Source organism: Zosterops lateralis (genome assembly GCF_965231275.1).
Source record: "Zosterops lateralis genome assembly, chromosome: 8".
Lineage (NCBI taxonomy): Eukaryota > Metazoa > Chordata > Aves > Passeriformes > Zosteropidae > Zosterops > Zosterops lateralis.
In genome coordinates, this window is record NC_139768.1 from 25,083,423 (window position 1) to 25,099,222 (window position 15,800).

The 15,800-nt window shown below is 44.8% G+C and overlaps 1 protein-coding gene across 2 annotated transcripts; it reads right to left on the reverse strand.

Moving 5' to 3' along the window:
- Positions 1-6,435: 6,435 nt before the first annotated feature.
- Positions 6,436-15,034, reverse strand: EEF1AKMT2 (EEF1A lysine methyltransferase 2). 2 transcript variants are annotated; one of them, XM_083866050.1, is made up of 6 exons: positions 14,971-15,034; positions 14,045-14,110; positions 13,403-13,517; positions 10,109-10,216; positions 9,034-9,250; positions 6,436-8,274 (listed from the first exon to the last, which is right to left on the reverse strand). In XM_083866050.1, the coding sequence occupies exons 1-6, from the start codon at positions 15,024-15,026 to the stop codon at positions 8,147-8,149; spliced, it is 690 nt and encodes a 229-aa protein (XP_083722176.1). In that variant the 5' UTR covers positions 15,027-15,034; the 3' UTR covers positions 6,436-8,146. The 2 variants fall into 2 exon arrangements, with proteins under 2 accessions (XP_083722176.1, XP_083722175.1); XM_083866049.1 differs by having other exon boundaries at positions 14,902-15,031.
- Positions 15,035-15,800: the final 766 nt, after the last annotated feature.

Below are 15,800 nucleotides of genomic sequence, written 5' to 3' on the forward strand. Positions count from 1 at the left end.
ATCATTGACTGGTTTGGGTTGGAAAAGACCTTTAAAAAACATGTAGTTCCACACCACTGCCATGGGCAGAGACATCTTCCAGTATCCCAGGTTGCTCCAAGCCCCATTCAGCCTGGCCTTGGGCACTGCCAGGGATCCAGGGGCAGCCACAGCTGCTCTGGGCACCCTGTGCCAGGGCCTGCCCACCCGCACAGGAAACAATTCCCTCCCAATATCCCATCTAACCCTGCCTTCTGTCGGTTTGAAACTGTTCCCCCTCATCCTGTCAGTCCAGTCCCTTGTCCCAAGCCCCTCTTCATTTCCCTTGAAGTCTGTTTAGGAAGGGGCCGTGAGCCCTCTGCAGCGCTGGGAGCTGTATCTGCCTGGCTTCCCGTGGGAATGGCCCTTAGCAGCTCTGAGCTCCAGTGACATTTTCCATCCACGCAGGCTGCACCGGGCACAGCACGCCGCTCCTCCCGAGAGCGAGTGTAACGAGCGAACAAGGAAACTACATGACAGCTAAAGGAGGATTTAGGGCTCATTACAAAACACAGCCCAAACATTAATCTTAAACATATGCGAGCAGACAACACAGATGTCATCAGGAATGAATCTGGGGCTGAATTCCATCCACCGGGCTGGATGGCCGGGCATGGTGCTGGGGATGGCGTGTAGGGACAAGCAAGGGACAAGGAGGGGACAAGTAAGGGCATGAATGGCAAGAGAAGCTGTAGCTGTGAACTCAGCAGTGCTCCTGGTGTCCTGCCCTGCTGCTGCACAGCCCAGCACAACAAATTACTGTCGAGGAAGACTTATCAGTTTAATGCAGTGAAGAAGTAAGAGGGAAGCAAACAGAAATAGTGGGCAGATTCTTAATAAGGGAGCAGCTCCCACCAACACAGTGAGGGCTGATCTCAACAAAAGTGGCTCCGTGCTCAGCACACATAAAATTAAGCAGGAGTGGCCAGTCTGAGTGGGTGATGAACAGGGAGAAGGGTTTGATGATGTGAAGGGGCTTTTGCATCATGTTCCTCCATCCCACTCAGTATTTGCTTTTCTTATCACGTGTTGAGACTGGTAGCAATAAAACGCTTGCTAACTCCTTTTCCAGAACTTCAGGAATCAAGTCTGAAAATGTTTTTTTATGGTTTCCCAGTGGAATATTTCAGCAATAAAGCTCAGAGCATAATTGAATCCATTCCCGTGGCAGCCTTGGGCTCCAAGACTCAAGCAGAAAGTTGTTTTCTGTCTGCTTCTGCTGCTCGCTCCAGACCCAGCATTTTCATCATTTCAGCCTCTCATCCTCTGTGCTTCCCAACAGATGAGCTGGCTGTGGAGAATTCCCAGCACATGTGAAAGCCTGTTGTGAAGCACAAACCTGTTTTCCACAAACAGTATTTTCAGTGATGTTGTTCAAATAACTGGCTGCCCATAGGCCCTTGTTCCGTACAGTGCTTTTTCCCTTTGTCAGAAGAGGGAGAAAAAAAGAAATAACTTTCAAGCTTTAAAGAACTGGCCAAGAGAGTTTACCCTTCATGGACAGAAAATTCCTTCAGTTCATATGTGAGCTAATTTCGTTTGTGTTTTTGTCTCAGATGTCAGTGCCTTTGCTACCCATTGACTGGGAGCCTTCCTGCTGGGGATGGAAACCATGGATAGGAAAAAAATCTAACGATCCCCACGGTTCTGGGGTCCAAGTCATTAAGACATGTCGATGTAGCAGTGCTAAGCCCTGTGGATAGACAGCATTTCCTTCACTTCCAGTACACAGGATCTGGCTACAGTTACAGCCTTCTTTCCATGTAGCCTTTCCAACACTTCACTGTCTGCTCCAATTTCTTGTTATTCAAGTCATATGCACCAACGTTACCAATAATTTCGGAAGTTTGTCCCTTTCACAAGTTCTCTGCATTTTTACAAAGCATTTGGAAGGACCTTCCAAGCACCTTCTGAGCACCTGAGCCATCCTAGGTATTTATGGGTCTATCCTTCTGCTTCTTTTGCCAAGCAAAGAACACAGGTAAGGGATTTGCCCAGGGCCAGAGTGTCCCAACTGTGCTGACATCCCAGGCACAGGCTGATGTCCCAGCCTCCCAGCTGTGCTGGGTACCATGTACTCACAGAGACATATTGGCTCCACCAATGGTCTTCAGGAACACAAAATGGAGACCAGCTTCAGAGCCACCCTCCAGTCTCAGGGAAAATCCTCAAAATCACAAAATCTTAATAACAGACAGCAGAAGTATTTTTAACAAATATTTCATGCCCAGTGAATAAGCATGTCTGTAATATGATCAATGTGCTGTGTGTCAGTACCTGAATCACAGATGTCCTAAAGAGGCAAAGCATTGCTGTGCAGAGGGTTGAGATGAGGAGTGTAGTTATCACTGTGTTTGGTGTACAATGGGGTTTCCACCAAACCTAAAAATCCCTTTATTATGTTACAGGCCATTTACTGCACACATGCAACAGCTTGGTGTTTGCTGCCTCCCTCCCTGCCTTGGCAGAGGCCGTGACACCTGATCTGGGTGCCCCAGCCTGGGAGCAATGGAAACATTGATGGATAAAATAAATAGGCCATGAAGTACATATGTGAGCCTTTCTCTCGCCTGAATGTGCTTATCACTTTGTCAGCCACATTTGGGTCTGAATTGGTTTAAGATATGTCCAGAGTTATTTGTCCATCACCCATAAAGCCAGAGGCAGCTGCAGACATGCCCCAAAGCATCACCTTACCCTGGATAAGCAGCAGTGCAGCACCCGAGGAGTTAAGGAGCCCTGGGCTAGGGCAGCAGCCAGCAAGGCTAATTACTACTGAAAATTGGGGTGAAAGATCCTTCTGCTTGAATTTCAGTTCTCAGCCACATCAACAGCTAAAATTTCTTGATATATGCACACCCTCCTCACCTCTACTTGACACATGACATTGTCCATGCATGCCTGGCTGCTGCAGTCACTGTGCTGAGGTTTGTGTCTGTTCCTTCACTGGGCTCTATTAGCTCTGGTTCTCCAGCACGGGCTCATGCACTTCTGATTACCCAGAATTTATGTGTTACCTGGCAGCAGCTGGTTTGCCTGACAGCACTCAGCTTAATTTTCAGTAACACAGAAATGGGCTCATTTCAAGTTATACTGTTACCTAACAAATGGAAATTAAGCCACAGGTTGGCTTTTCCCTTATTTGTGTTAAACAAAACACGCCAGCGTTCCTTTTCCTCCTTTGTCTGGAGGCTATAACACCTCATCCCCTTTCACTGAAAGCCCTCGGTAGCCATTAATTGCTCCTCAATTTAGCTGCTAGCACAAGGGTTAGGTCATGCTCAGTCTACTTGCAGCCGAAGCATGGGATAGAGCCGTGCACCACCCATTCAGCTGGAGCAGGTAACGCTGTGCAGGGCAGCCTCCCCCTCCTCTTATCCCAGAAAAGACAGCAAGCAACAGGAATCCAAAGGCAGATCTCCTCACGGCTTTGCAAAGCCCTGGCCCAATTATTTTCTTTGTGCTCTCCACGTATTTTACAGGAGATGATTCCATAAGTTAAAATGCTTGAAGGGCCTATAAAGAAAGCAGTTACTGTTGCAGCAAGCCATGTTCTCCACCTCTCGGCATGCCAAGATCAGGGAAGCAATCCTAGTGCCAAAACACTGAAAATTTTGCTGTATATTGCTAAATACCACACTTAAAGATTTTGTCTGGTATGAAATAACATAAAATTTGGCAGTCTTATACCAGGCACCCTGGCTCACAGCTGAACAGACATAGCAGAGTATATGCACAGGCAGATTTTCCTCACAATGGCTACAGTGCTGCCAGTGCATTCCTGGAATGTAGAAATACATGGAAGCCACTGTCAGCGATGAAGAGAAGCATGCTGTGCCTAATGCACCAGAAAAGCTATTCAAGAACTCATCCTCACATAAAAATAACTCCAAAGAGGCTTTGTCAGCTCAGCTTTGCAGCTTTGCAGGTATCTGTTTGCTGTGCCTTGCACAGTTGGCCTCACCCTGCATTCCTGGGTACAAACCCAGTGGTTCTAAGTGAGGGATTTCAGTTCACCCCCTCATTTGACTCCTTGAGCTCACAGATTTCACAGCCAGTGCAGAACTGAAATAATTTTGATACAAATAGTATGAGAGAACATTGTTTGCTCTCCAGAGATTCACACCTGAGATCTGTGTGGTGGAACATGCACTCCTTCACCCAGGTATAATGAGCTCTGCTGCAAACAGCAGGTTTAAGAACTCAAATATCTGAAAGTTCCTTTTTAATGTTGGTTGGAAAAGTACAAAGTAAAAAACCCAAAAATAACCCCAAATCTCCTTTGTTATAGGTGTTAAATACCTCAAATCCCATGATACAATCCAAGCAGATGGCTATTCCCAGATTTCAGAAATGGTGTTGCAACAGTGGGTTTGAACTCAAGAAGGTGAGACCATAATGCAAACAGCTATTTCAGCCTCAATAATGTTTTGCCATTATTCTCTCAATAATGATTTGCAGGAATATTCTCCTGATGGGACAGAGAGCCTGTAATCACATGCTGCATCAATGCTGGCCCTGTCTGGAAAAGCAGCTGCCATCATTCTGTTGGTGTGTCTGATGTAACCCAACAGCTCTTAAAATACATTGTAGCTCCCAGAAATTCTTCATGTTACACCACAAAATTATACTGAGCTTCAAGAACAGAATATTAATTTCATATCTTCTAAGCCTTCAAAAAGGAAAATTCAACTTTTAGAAAAACAGCCTATGGACAGCACTGCAGGCCAGACTGGGGAGGGTTTGGAGTAACCTGGTTTAGTGGAAGGTGTTCCAGGCCATGGTGGAGGTTAGAATGAGATGGTTTTTAAAGTCCATTCCAAACCAAATCATTCTGGGATTCTATGACTATTCCTGCTCAAGGACCATCAAATGAACATGCCTCTCTTGCAGATAACAAGCTAGTCACCAAAAGAGAAGGCAAGGAGTAAGGAAACATCCTTCCCTCTGAATTTTCTGTGCTCATTCAGTTACATCATGATTTTCATGTCTGGTATTTCTCACTTTTTAAATGATTATAAGAGCACTTATTTCAAGAAAGTGCTGTGATGCTGAAAGGGCAAAGGCTTTCTGTCTTGAGAACCCATTTACCTCACACTCTAGCAGAGTCCCATGTGTAGAAACTCTCCTAGAACAGACAACTCAAATCAATAATTATTTCATTAATATCGCTTGTTCACCTCTCTCAGATATTTCATCCTGACAGTTCAGTTCTGTGATAAGCCCCATAAAACTCCAGTGTAAAATGCTCCACGGTCTTTCAGTAGCACAAATCCTGCAATGAATTCAATGGCCTCTCCCAGTAAATGCCTCAGAAGATAATCCCTAGGCACAGTTTTCTTGGCATCAGGAGCCAGGTTTGAGCACAGATGTTGGTGGAGCTGCTTTCTTTGGGCTTAGGCACTAAAAGCCATCCTCAATCTTCCAGCAATAAAAGGTCAGTCCTGAGGGAATTCCATCCTTCAGCATTCTGTCAATGAACCAGGGAACAAAAACCCTTTCTGTTCTGCCCACATTCTATGCAAAACCACTCCAGGAAGGTTTGCCAGCTCCACAGCATCATCCAGCCTCAACTCAGTCCTGCAGGAACAGCCTGTGGGCTCGGCCACCTCTGGGATCCATGGAAGATGATAGTTTTACTACCCACAAACCTCATATTTGACAGTGAAATCACAGACAGTGTTTTCTGATAGGAAAACAATAGGAGCAAAATGTGTTTCAGATGCTGCATTTATTCTCCTGCAGCTGGAACCAGGAGTCACACGAACTGTGTAGTCATGAAGATTCCAGCCTTCAGGAACTATCATGGAGCACCCCCCGCCCCCCAACTTCCAGGAAAGACTTGCTCCTCCTAAATCACTCCTCATTCCTCTGTCTCTTTTTCTAGGTTTTTTCACTGAAATGCATCAACATTTAGAGATCACACCTTCAAGAACATCCTGCCAACTTGAACTGTCCCAAATCAAGGACAGTCTTGGACAAGCAATTTCCAAATCCTCATAGCCAAAAATACTCCTGAGTCAGTATTTGAGCAGCTATCTAGGCTCCATTATCCAGAAAAGGCCAGGTTTCCAACAGAGCAGATTTTAAATAATAAGCTTTTGGTTACTGTTGCCTTAAAATAAAGCTCCTAAAACATGTTTTACAAGCATTTTTCTGTTCTCCAGTGACACCTGGAAGTGCTTGGGACTGAAGGAATATGCAAACTACAGATCAGATGCAGAAATCCTTATTTTCAGGCAATTTTAAGAAGCTTATTTTTGAGCTTTACAAGTTATATAAAAATACTACCCAGAGAATAAAAAACTAAAAGTAATCAATTCTGTGAAAAGGAGAAAACAATCCTTGCCCTGAACCTTACACATCTTGTGAAGTGGTAATCTATGGTTAAATTCCAAGTAATTGATTAAAAGAAAATCCATGACAGCTCTGATTTTATTTTCATTCCATGATTAAATACACATCATGCCTTCATTAGCAACAATTACAGATGGGAATAAAACAGATGCCCAAAACACATCCTGCCAGAGTCCTTGAAAATTAAAATTTCCTTTTATTAACTCTACCTGATGCCAAAAATGTCACAGGCTTTTTACTGTGGCTGTTATCAGTGGTGTTCTTTGAATCCTTTGTACTGCTATGCTAAAAAAATCCTCTGTTTGGATTCCCAGTTACATTTCCTAGCATTTCAGCTGGCTGCTGGGCAGGAGCAGAACACAGGACTACAACAGTTACCCAAATGGTAACAAGCCCTTGGTTTTGACACTCAACTTAGAACCCAAGTCTGCAAAGAATTATTCTGGGACTGATTTTTTTCCGCATTGCTGATAAACCATTCTCCCGACTGAATATATTTCATTTTGCAAAAAGATGCAGCAGTACGATTCGTACTTTGAAGACCTCAACAGATGGATCACAGAGGGAGGACTCACCACTCTGCAAATAATGCCTTGATTCCTATCCTGGGAAAGGACTGGAAGTATTTATTGACCCTCAAAGATCTCCTGAGGCCTGGGAACGAGGAGAAGTGTGGAAAGTAGGAGAAGCAATTCCCTGATAAGCAAACATGACCTTGCCTGTGAAACAAAACCTGATTGCCTAAGAGGGCCTCCTTGATGTTTGAAAGAACAAGTTTATTGTCACCTGCAAATGTGTTTGTCGAGGCATGAAGAAATCTCATTTTCCTGCCTTTCAAGCAACAGCAATATTCTGAGATTACAAAACAAGAAATGAAGGCAACGAAATTGAGCAAAAGGATTGCACACAGAAGTTTAAAAAATACATATATTTTAAAAAAAGGAACAAGGAATTGATAGTTCTGCTATGAATTCTTTTGGATTTATGCAGTTAAAATCCATCCTGAGAAATTCATTGGAAAACTTCTTGTCATTGTGACTCTAAAAGACATTCCTATTCCAGGTTAATAATGAAGGAGGCACATGTCACACACCAGAGGCTGCAACATCACACCTTTATGTATTCATGAGATCAGGGAAAGGAACTGACCAGGCATGAACACACTCAGGAAAGGGAGACTTAAAAACTCTCCCTACATGGGAAAAGAGCTGAGCTACTTCAGAGAAGACACAATTATGCCAAGTCTGAGAACCTCAGAAATATGAATTTAAAGTACCAACTGGTCCTATTTTGAAAGTTTTGTGGATTTTGTATTCATTTCCCTCAACAGCTACCCTCGTGTTCATTAAAGATCCAGCACTTACATTGCAAAAGCTTGTTCCCTATTCCACTGCACAACAGAGAAATGAGATTTTTGCTTTGTAGGTCACTATAGGTCTATATCCTCTATAGGTCACTGCTTACCAGCACAGAAATTGAATATCAGATCATCTTTATGTTTCAAACACAAATATCATTCAGTTATATTGATCTCTGCATTTAGCACATCTGATTTCCCCCTCTCTTACAAACTTGCAGCTTCTCTGAAACAAGTGAGGTTGTAGCAAGGACACAATTTATGGGCAAATTATGCAAAGCTGAAATGTTTCTAGGGCAATGTTTTATAGTCCCTCAGAGCTCCATACATAGTATTTTACAGTGCACTCTAAAAGCATTTATTTACACACGTGTCTGAGGTTTTCTGTCAGGTTTAAAGTTCAGATTTTCTCATCTAATCTAATTTGTCCAAGATGGATGGCCTCACTTTTTTCCTTTGGAAAACCAATGCTGTTACACTGTTTCCAATTCTTCCTCCAAAGCAAAACTTGGGTGTTGGCAGCTCCTCCAGAATTTCAAATCCTGCCAGACAGAAATTGAAATGCTTTTATTAGAAGGAAGTCGTTTTATTCGCCTCCTGGATAACCCTTTGCAAACCATTCTTTATTCGTCTGGAAAACTTGCAGTTAATCTGTGAGTTTATAGGACTGTATTGTTACACTGCATCACTGCTTTATACAGCTGAAACTCTTCCATGGATAATAAAAATCCTAGCTGGCTGACTTGCACAAATTAATGGCAGAAAAGATGAGAACTTTGCCAGTAATTTCGGTTCCCCAGAAGGGATGGTTGTTTCAGATCCACACTGAGTTTCAAGCCTCAGGCACGAGATTCAGGAGCTGACTGGCATGTAAAAAATACTCTGAGATTGATCAAAAGGGCAGCTGGGGAAGTGATAGAAAATGCCACAGACTTGCCAGTTCCCCCCCTAAACATGAGTAACAATGTTACCCCAATTTCCCAGCAATCAAAGGCTGAACTGAGTCCAGTAATCAAGAACTCAAAAACATATCAGAGGCCACACACACTTTCCCAGGGCAATGAGACCGAAATTACCAACCACCAAAGTGTCGGGAAACCTGTCCTCCCTTGGCACTGGCAAACACAGGAGCTGTAACTCCCGAGGAAAACAGAAGGAAGACAGGCTGGAGCATTTACTAATCGCTTTACCTCCTCTAATCCCGATCTGGGAAAGTCAATATGCTAACACACACATTAAAATTCCTTCATTCCTTCCTTCAGCAACCCCACGCTGGCAGAGGGATCTGTTCAGCTGCTTACCTTCCCTAAACTCGTTCAGCAGCTCCTCCTTGGTCCAGTTGCAAGAGGTGATGATGAAGAAGCCCTCTGGTTTCAGCACCCTGCACAGGGATCCCACGTACAGCTTCCGCTTCCCCACCGCATCGCTGGGGTTGAGGCTGATGGCATCAAAAGTCCCCTTGTCAATGCAAATGTCAAAGCCTGACAGCTCAGCTGAGGGTGCCAGGAAGTCTTCTACCTAAACCAGAAGTCTGCAGCTGTGAGAACAATCTTCTACTTGGCAGCTCCTGAATCTTTAATGCAAGGCAAGATTTTAGGATACAAAGCTTCACTCCTGACAATGGGTGTGCTCAGGGAAGGGTAACTCACAGTGCCATGGCAGCTTATTTCTTCACTACACATTGTGTGATGATCTATTTGCTGTAATCTACAGCTCAAACTAACACACTTGAAGCTCATTCTTTAAATCATTATTTGTACTTTGATCCCTGCCATGTGCCAGGCACTGCACAAATGCAGAAGAACAGGCAGAGCCTGCCACAGAGAGATTTTACAGCTGACACACAGGAGCAGAGACATCACACAGGTACAGAGCAGAAGGGTAGAACAGCACAGCAGAGAGCTCAGAATGACAGGCAGCCACAGAATCCCAGCGTGGCTGAAGCTGGAAGGGCCCTTTGGAGGTCATCTGCTCCCACCCCTGCTCCAGCAAGGCCTCTCAACCTTCCTGCTGTTCAGCTTCTGGCAGGAATTCTATCACTTAAGGATTTCTATCACTTAAGGATTTCTTCCTCTACCTCAAGTCTGAAATTCAGAATGTAACAGCTAAAATACAGAACTTGCCACTTGGTAAGTCACTACTCTGCTGCCTGTTCCAAGCAGGGAAATCTTGTTAGCCCTAATGACTGTTACATACAAAAAACAAACCCCAAAAATCTTCCCGCAAATAGATTTATTTGGGTAGAATTCTCTCACAATGAATCTCAAAAGACATCATTCATTTCGTACACTGAGTACATCTGAATATCAATTAGCTCATTTAATCTTGGGCTCAATTGCTTTCTATTTCCTCAATTACCTTTCTCTCAAGACTTACCTTTAATTTAATGTTAGACATCCCTTCTTTCTCTCTTACTTTTTCTGAAAGCTGTATTGCAGAAGGTGAATAATCAATCCCTGTGAGATTCATGTAGCCAGACTTTGCCTAGACAGAAGTAGAGAATCTTTCTTAATCAGTGTGCTAGCAATTGTTTTTATCCTGCCAGTACATTTCCTACCTATAATCCATCTCATCTCTCCTCCTCTTAATAACAGGAAAAAAACACAACTTACCTTTTACTCATTTTTATACCTGTTACCATTCCAAAAGCTCAATAGCTGAATGAGCTGAAATAACTTTATTCTGCCCAAAAAACCTCACAGAAAGAACTGGTGACTGAAAGCTGCTTTATGTCAAGTGGAAAACTGAACACCACAGTGAAAAGTAACACCCTGGAGGGGAACAGGCTCTCTTATCTGCACCAAAAGTAACTTAGACACCAGGAATTTTCAGTGATGACATGTGACAGATGCTTCAAAACAAGGAAAAAAACCTCTTTGACACGTAACATTAGAGACTGAGCAATTATTTAGTTTATAACCCAAAATTTAAGAGCCAAAAGACATAATACATTGCACTAGGACAGAAATCCACTGCAAAATCATACATTTTTCTAATTATTCATGCTAATGTCTATTTGAATAAAAGTATTTGCATGCGGCCAGGTGTCTGTATCAGCAATTTTCAGGCAGGTTATGCACCAACATGATAGCACACAGAGACTTTGTTAATCTAAGTTTGTTGGAGATAAGGATAACTCAGGGAACTCAGTGAGATCCCAGCAGCCCTTTGGCAAAGCAGGTGGGCTCCTGGCCTCAGCTGGAGCTGGGCACGTGGGATGGAAGCAGGGACACATGTCCTTGCTCTGAGGCAGAAGCTGAAGGGGCCAGCTCAGGGTAGAAGGTGTAAGCTCAGGGTATCCCATGTGTCAGTGGCTCTGGCAAGATCCAAACCTGATGGAAGAGCTCTGATCCTCTGGCCAGCTGCAGGCTGTCACAGCAGAGACAAGGGAGGAGGCTGGGGTTTGGAAAAAACACATGGAGTGGTGTTAAGCATCCAGCTGCCTGTCTGCTTGTTCCAGAGGCTGACACCTCAACTGCCAGGAAAACGATGAGGAGTTTCCACAACTGTCCTTCCTCCTCGCAGCAGCCCCTCAGGCCTGAGCTCGGTGCTAACCAGCTGTTCTGAACTGAAGGCTAATTGCAGCTGAACACAAAGACACTGTTGTTTGCATGGGATGGAGAACATTTATTGCTCAGGCTCCTGCCCACGTTCCTCCCTGGAGCAAAGCAGGCTTCCTCAGATGCCTGTGCTGAAGGTTTGGGGGTGGAGGAGTAGTTCCCACAACAGCTCCTCTGTTTGCAAAGGAAAGGCTTGAGTCACTTCAGGGAGTTCCCATTCACTCCTCTAGTCTCGGGGGCAGAGAAGGAAGGTTTGGAGATAAACAACATCAAATGCTGCAGAACCTGTAGGGCCTGACTGTGACAGGAAGGGATCCTTCACTCATGCCAAAGGTGACCATGCTGCTCCCTGCAGCTGGCCTGCTGCCCTGGAGGTGATTTAACAGCACTCTGCTGCTGCTTCTTGAAGCAGTTTGAAGAGCAGAAGGAGTTTGGAGCATTATCAACTCTGCCCTGTGTTTAGGGCTGACACCCCACTGAGGTGAACTCTCTCCACTTCAGAGAAGTTCAATATCGGTGCCCCCCACATTACTTGTAAAAATAAGAGGAGGCCAGAGCTTTCTGTAGCTGCAAGGTTTCCTCAGAAGAGCTGGAATTTTTGGAAGGCAAAAGAATTATGTCACGAGTCCAAGCTACCAGATCCCTGAAGTTCATAGGGGTAGGACCACAGCCTACTAAAAATATAAAAAACAGCAAGGGATGCTACTTATGTGATACTTATGTACCCTCAAGTAGCTCCCTTGCAAAGAGCTGCTACTCATGTCCTCTATGGCTGTGTTTTTTCTAGTATTGCCATTTCTATCCCATGATGGAGTCCAATTCCAGTGGCAGAACAGTCCTATGGTAGCTGCCAAAAGAATTCCAACTCTATTTCCAAGCCTTGTACCTAACACACAAAAAATTCCATTTACATTGACTAAGCAAGTGAGATCCTGAATTATTTAGCGAAAATAAACAAGGTAATTTTTGAAGCCACTTTTTAAAAGGGAACTAGACTGAAAATTTCCTGTGAAAGAAACCACACTACTGTGAGGTCCTTAATGTAAGGGAGGAGGGTTCTCTCACAGGAGTTAATAGTTTTTAAAAGCTATCAGGCTGTCATTTTCCCATTATAGTATGAAAAATCAGTTTCCCATTTGCAAGTGGAGTCAGTATAAAATTGAAGTCTTACAAATAAGATTCTTCTGTTGGGTACTTCAACCATGATAGAGCTATCACTGCACTCAACAATCACCATTATCAGGCTAATTTCTCTTAGTGAGATGAGCAGTTTCTGCTTTTGGTGACATAAATTCTCCTGTGCTGAGGTGCAGCAGCCAGTCTCCATAAGGGCTTCAAAGTCTCCTAAAATCAAAGTCATGTTAAAAAAAATTCCACTTCAAACCTGATTTTGGCTTTCAGTCCCTCCAATTCCTACAGGAACTAATGGAACCAATGGGGAATGCAAAATAACAGAAGCTGTGACAATATGGCAGCACCTTTCTTTACCAACTCCCCCCAAAAAATCAATCAAAAATAGAAAAAACCAAACCAAACCAAACCAACCAAACAAACAAACAAACAAAAAAACCAACCAAAAAAACCAAAACACCAACCTGGAACTCCTGAACACCTTGTGCACAACAAAAACATCATAACACTTCAGAACACACCTGATCAGATTTCCCACCCTGACAGAAATGGACAGTTCTTTAAAAGAAGTGTTGACAACTTTTGAAGCTACTGACATAAAAGCTCTTGGGTTTATCTATTTTTTTATATCCATAATGAGTGTTATTATCAGAACTGAGTGCAGAGAAAGGGTCTGGTTTTGTACATGAGGGTACTTTGTAAATTAGTCAACCTAATTTCCTTACCTGGGGGAGTTAACACAACAATGGGAAGAAGTGCAGTTTTAAATGTGGGGAAACAGGAAGGTAAAATTAAAACAAGGGATGCTCAGGCTGATTGATTCAGAGAAATACTTCAAATTTTGAAGCCTGAAGTATTGATACTTTTTGTCTTTCATACAGGTTGCAGCTCCCCATGATTACCACTGCCACTTTTGAGAAGTGTATTTAACCTGCTCTGATTCTGTATAAAAAATACACAAACTTTGCAAAATACCAACCAATTCAATCAGTAAAACTCCATTCCCAGTGCCAATGTCAAGCACAGAGCTATCAAGGGGGACCTTGTGCTTTTCCAGCCACCTGATTATGCGCACCATGCTTTCTTCTCCAAACCTGGAAAAAAACAAGGGTTCACATAATTAAAGCAGAAAAAAATGTGCAAAAGGTACAGCAAGTTTATTTCATCACTCAGTCTCTTCAGCTTTTGCAAAGCCCTTTCTACTGTTAGTAAAGTAAAAGCTGCCATAGCTCTTATTCCATGTTTGCTTTGTTCAGATGAAAATTGATCCCACAGCCTTAAAATTCACTGAAACACCAACCCTGGGTGGTGAAAACATCCATAGATTTAAAAAGGAAGCAGCAAGGGTAACTTGTGTAGTTAAACCTGAGCTCAGGGATAAAAAGCACATTTGTCAGTAACATACACCTCAATTATCAGCTCAATTTCTGTGTAATGACACTTGTCCAAGTGCAGCCGAGCAATCTTCACTGTGAAATTGGGCAAGAGAAGAACTGCTGGTTTCAATGGTAGAACTCCCCATCATTTTGTCAGCAACTCGTTGAATTGCTGGTTGTGCTTTTGCAATGTCTTTTATGGTAAAGAAACAAGAGAAACACTCTGCAGGAGTTATTTTATTTACCAGATTTCCCCGGTATCTCCAATGTCTTGAAAAGTTTGCAGTTCTCTTTCATAGGCAGCATCCCAGCTGGAGTCGAGGGGGAGGACAGAAGAAAATATCATGATTAATACTGGGAAGTATTTAGATTAAAGAGGGATGGGAAGAAAATTTGAAAAATAGATTTAGGCTAATATTTGGAAGAAACTGGCTGTGAGGGTGGTGAGGCACTGGTCCTCAGCATAAGAAGAATATGAACATGTGGGACAGAGTCCAGGGAAGGCCTGGAGACGCTCCAAAGGCTGGAGCAAGGCTGGGAGAGCTGGGGTGGATTCACCTGGAGAACAGAAGGCTCTAGGGAGACTTCAGAAGCTCTTCCAAGGCCTAAAACGGCTCCAAGAGAGCTGAAGGGGGACTTGGGACAAGGGATAGAGGGACAGGACACAGGGAATGGCTCCCACTGCCAGATGGCAGGGCTGGATGGGAGATTGGGCAGGAATTGTTCCCTGGGAGGGTGGGCAGGCCCTGGCACAGGGTGGCTGCCCCTGGATCCCCAGAATGTCCAAGGCCAGGTTGGAGCAGCCTGGGACAGTGGAAGGTGTCCCTGCCATGGCAGGAGTGACACTGGATGGGATTTAAGGTCCCTTCCAACCCAAACCATTCCATGATTCTATGAAACGGTGGGAAGGCTCTGTCCTCTGTGTAACAGTGCCACTTCACAGAATCACAGAATCTCTAAACAAACAAATAATACATAAACCAGAGACCGGTTCCAGTTGAGAGAGGGCCTTAAAGACCTTTTATTCCCACTCCCCGCGCCGTGGGCAGGGCCACCTTCCGAGCCCTGTCCCGGCGGCGCCCGCCCCTGCCCCGGCACTCACTGCTCCCGGGTGCCCAGCGCCGAGGGGCTGAAGGGCCCGTCCCCGGCCAGCGCCATGCCCGGCACTCACTGCTCCCGGGTGCCCAGCGCTGAGGGGCTGAAGGGCTGATCCCCGGCCAGCGCCATGCCCGGCACGCCCCGGAACCAGCGAGCGCTGAGGGCGGAGCGGCCGCGGCCGCTCTCGGGCGGGAGGACCCGGGCTCGGTGATCCGGCCGTGAGGGGGGGACACGGCCCGCGCCGAAACCTGGCGCGTTTTCTAATCTTTTCTAATCCTCCGGTCACCTAAAATCCCGTCCTGGGAGTGCCCCAGGTCGAGTTGGATGGGGCGTGGAGCGACCCTGGTCTGTGCAAGGTGTCGCTGCCCATGGCGGGGGTTGTGAGTCAATGGCCCTTAAGGTCCATTCCAATTCAAACTGTTCCGTGATGCCATGGAAATCAGTGCAATATTTAAAAGAACTGTTTATTCTTTTCAGTATCTATTCGTCGCAAATGTCACAGACGCTATTGCTGCTGCAAGGTTTATTACGAGGTGTTTTAATAAGAAAATAAGAGGGATAGACAGCACTGCTGCACAGTTGCCTCCTGTACAACTCCGTGTGTGTGAACCACGGCACTTCTTCCCAATATCTCATTCAGCCCTGCCCTCTGGCAGTGGGAAGCCATTCTGTGTCCTGTCCCTCCATCCCTTGTCCCCAGTCCCTCTCCAGCTCTCCTGGAGCCCCTTTAGGCCCTGACAGGGGCTCTGAGCTCTCCCTGGAGCCTTTTCTCCAGGTGAGCACCCCCAGCTCTCCCAGCCTGTCCCAGAGGGGCTCCATCTCCCTCATCACCTTTGTGGCTTCCTCTGGACAAGCTCCAGCGCATCAATGTTCCTCACAACGAGAGACATTGTGGGGATGGAG

Coding starts and splice junctions, on each gene's coding strand:
- EEF1AKMT2 (XM_083866050.1), bottom strand. CDS start 15,026: ATGGCGCTGGCCGGGGATCAGCCCTTCAGCCCCTCAGCGCTGGGCACC. Junction 9,251..10,108: donor TGTCTAACATTAAATTAAAG/GTAAGTCTTGAG, acceptor CTTCTGGTTTAG/GTAGAAGACTTCCTGGCACC. Junction 8,275..9,033: donor GCTGAACGAGTTTAGGGAAG/GTAAGCAGCTGA, acceptor TCTGTCTGGCAG/GATTTGAAATTCTGGAGGAG.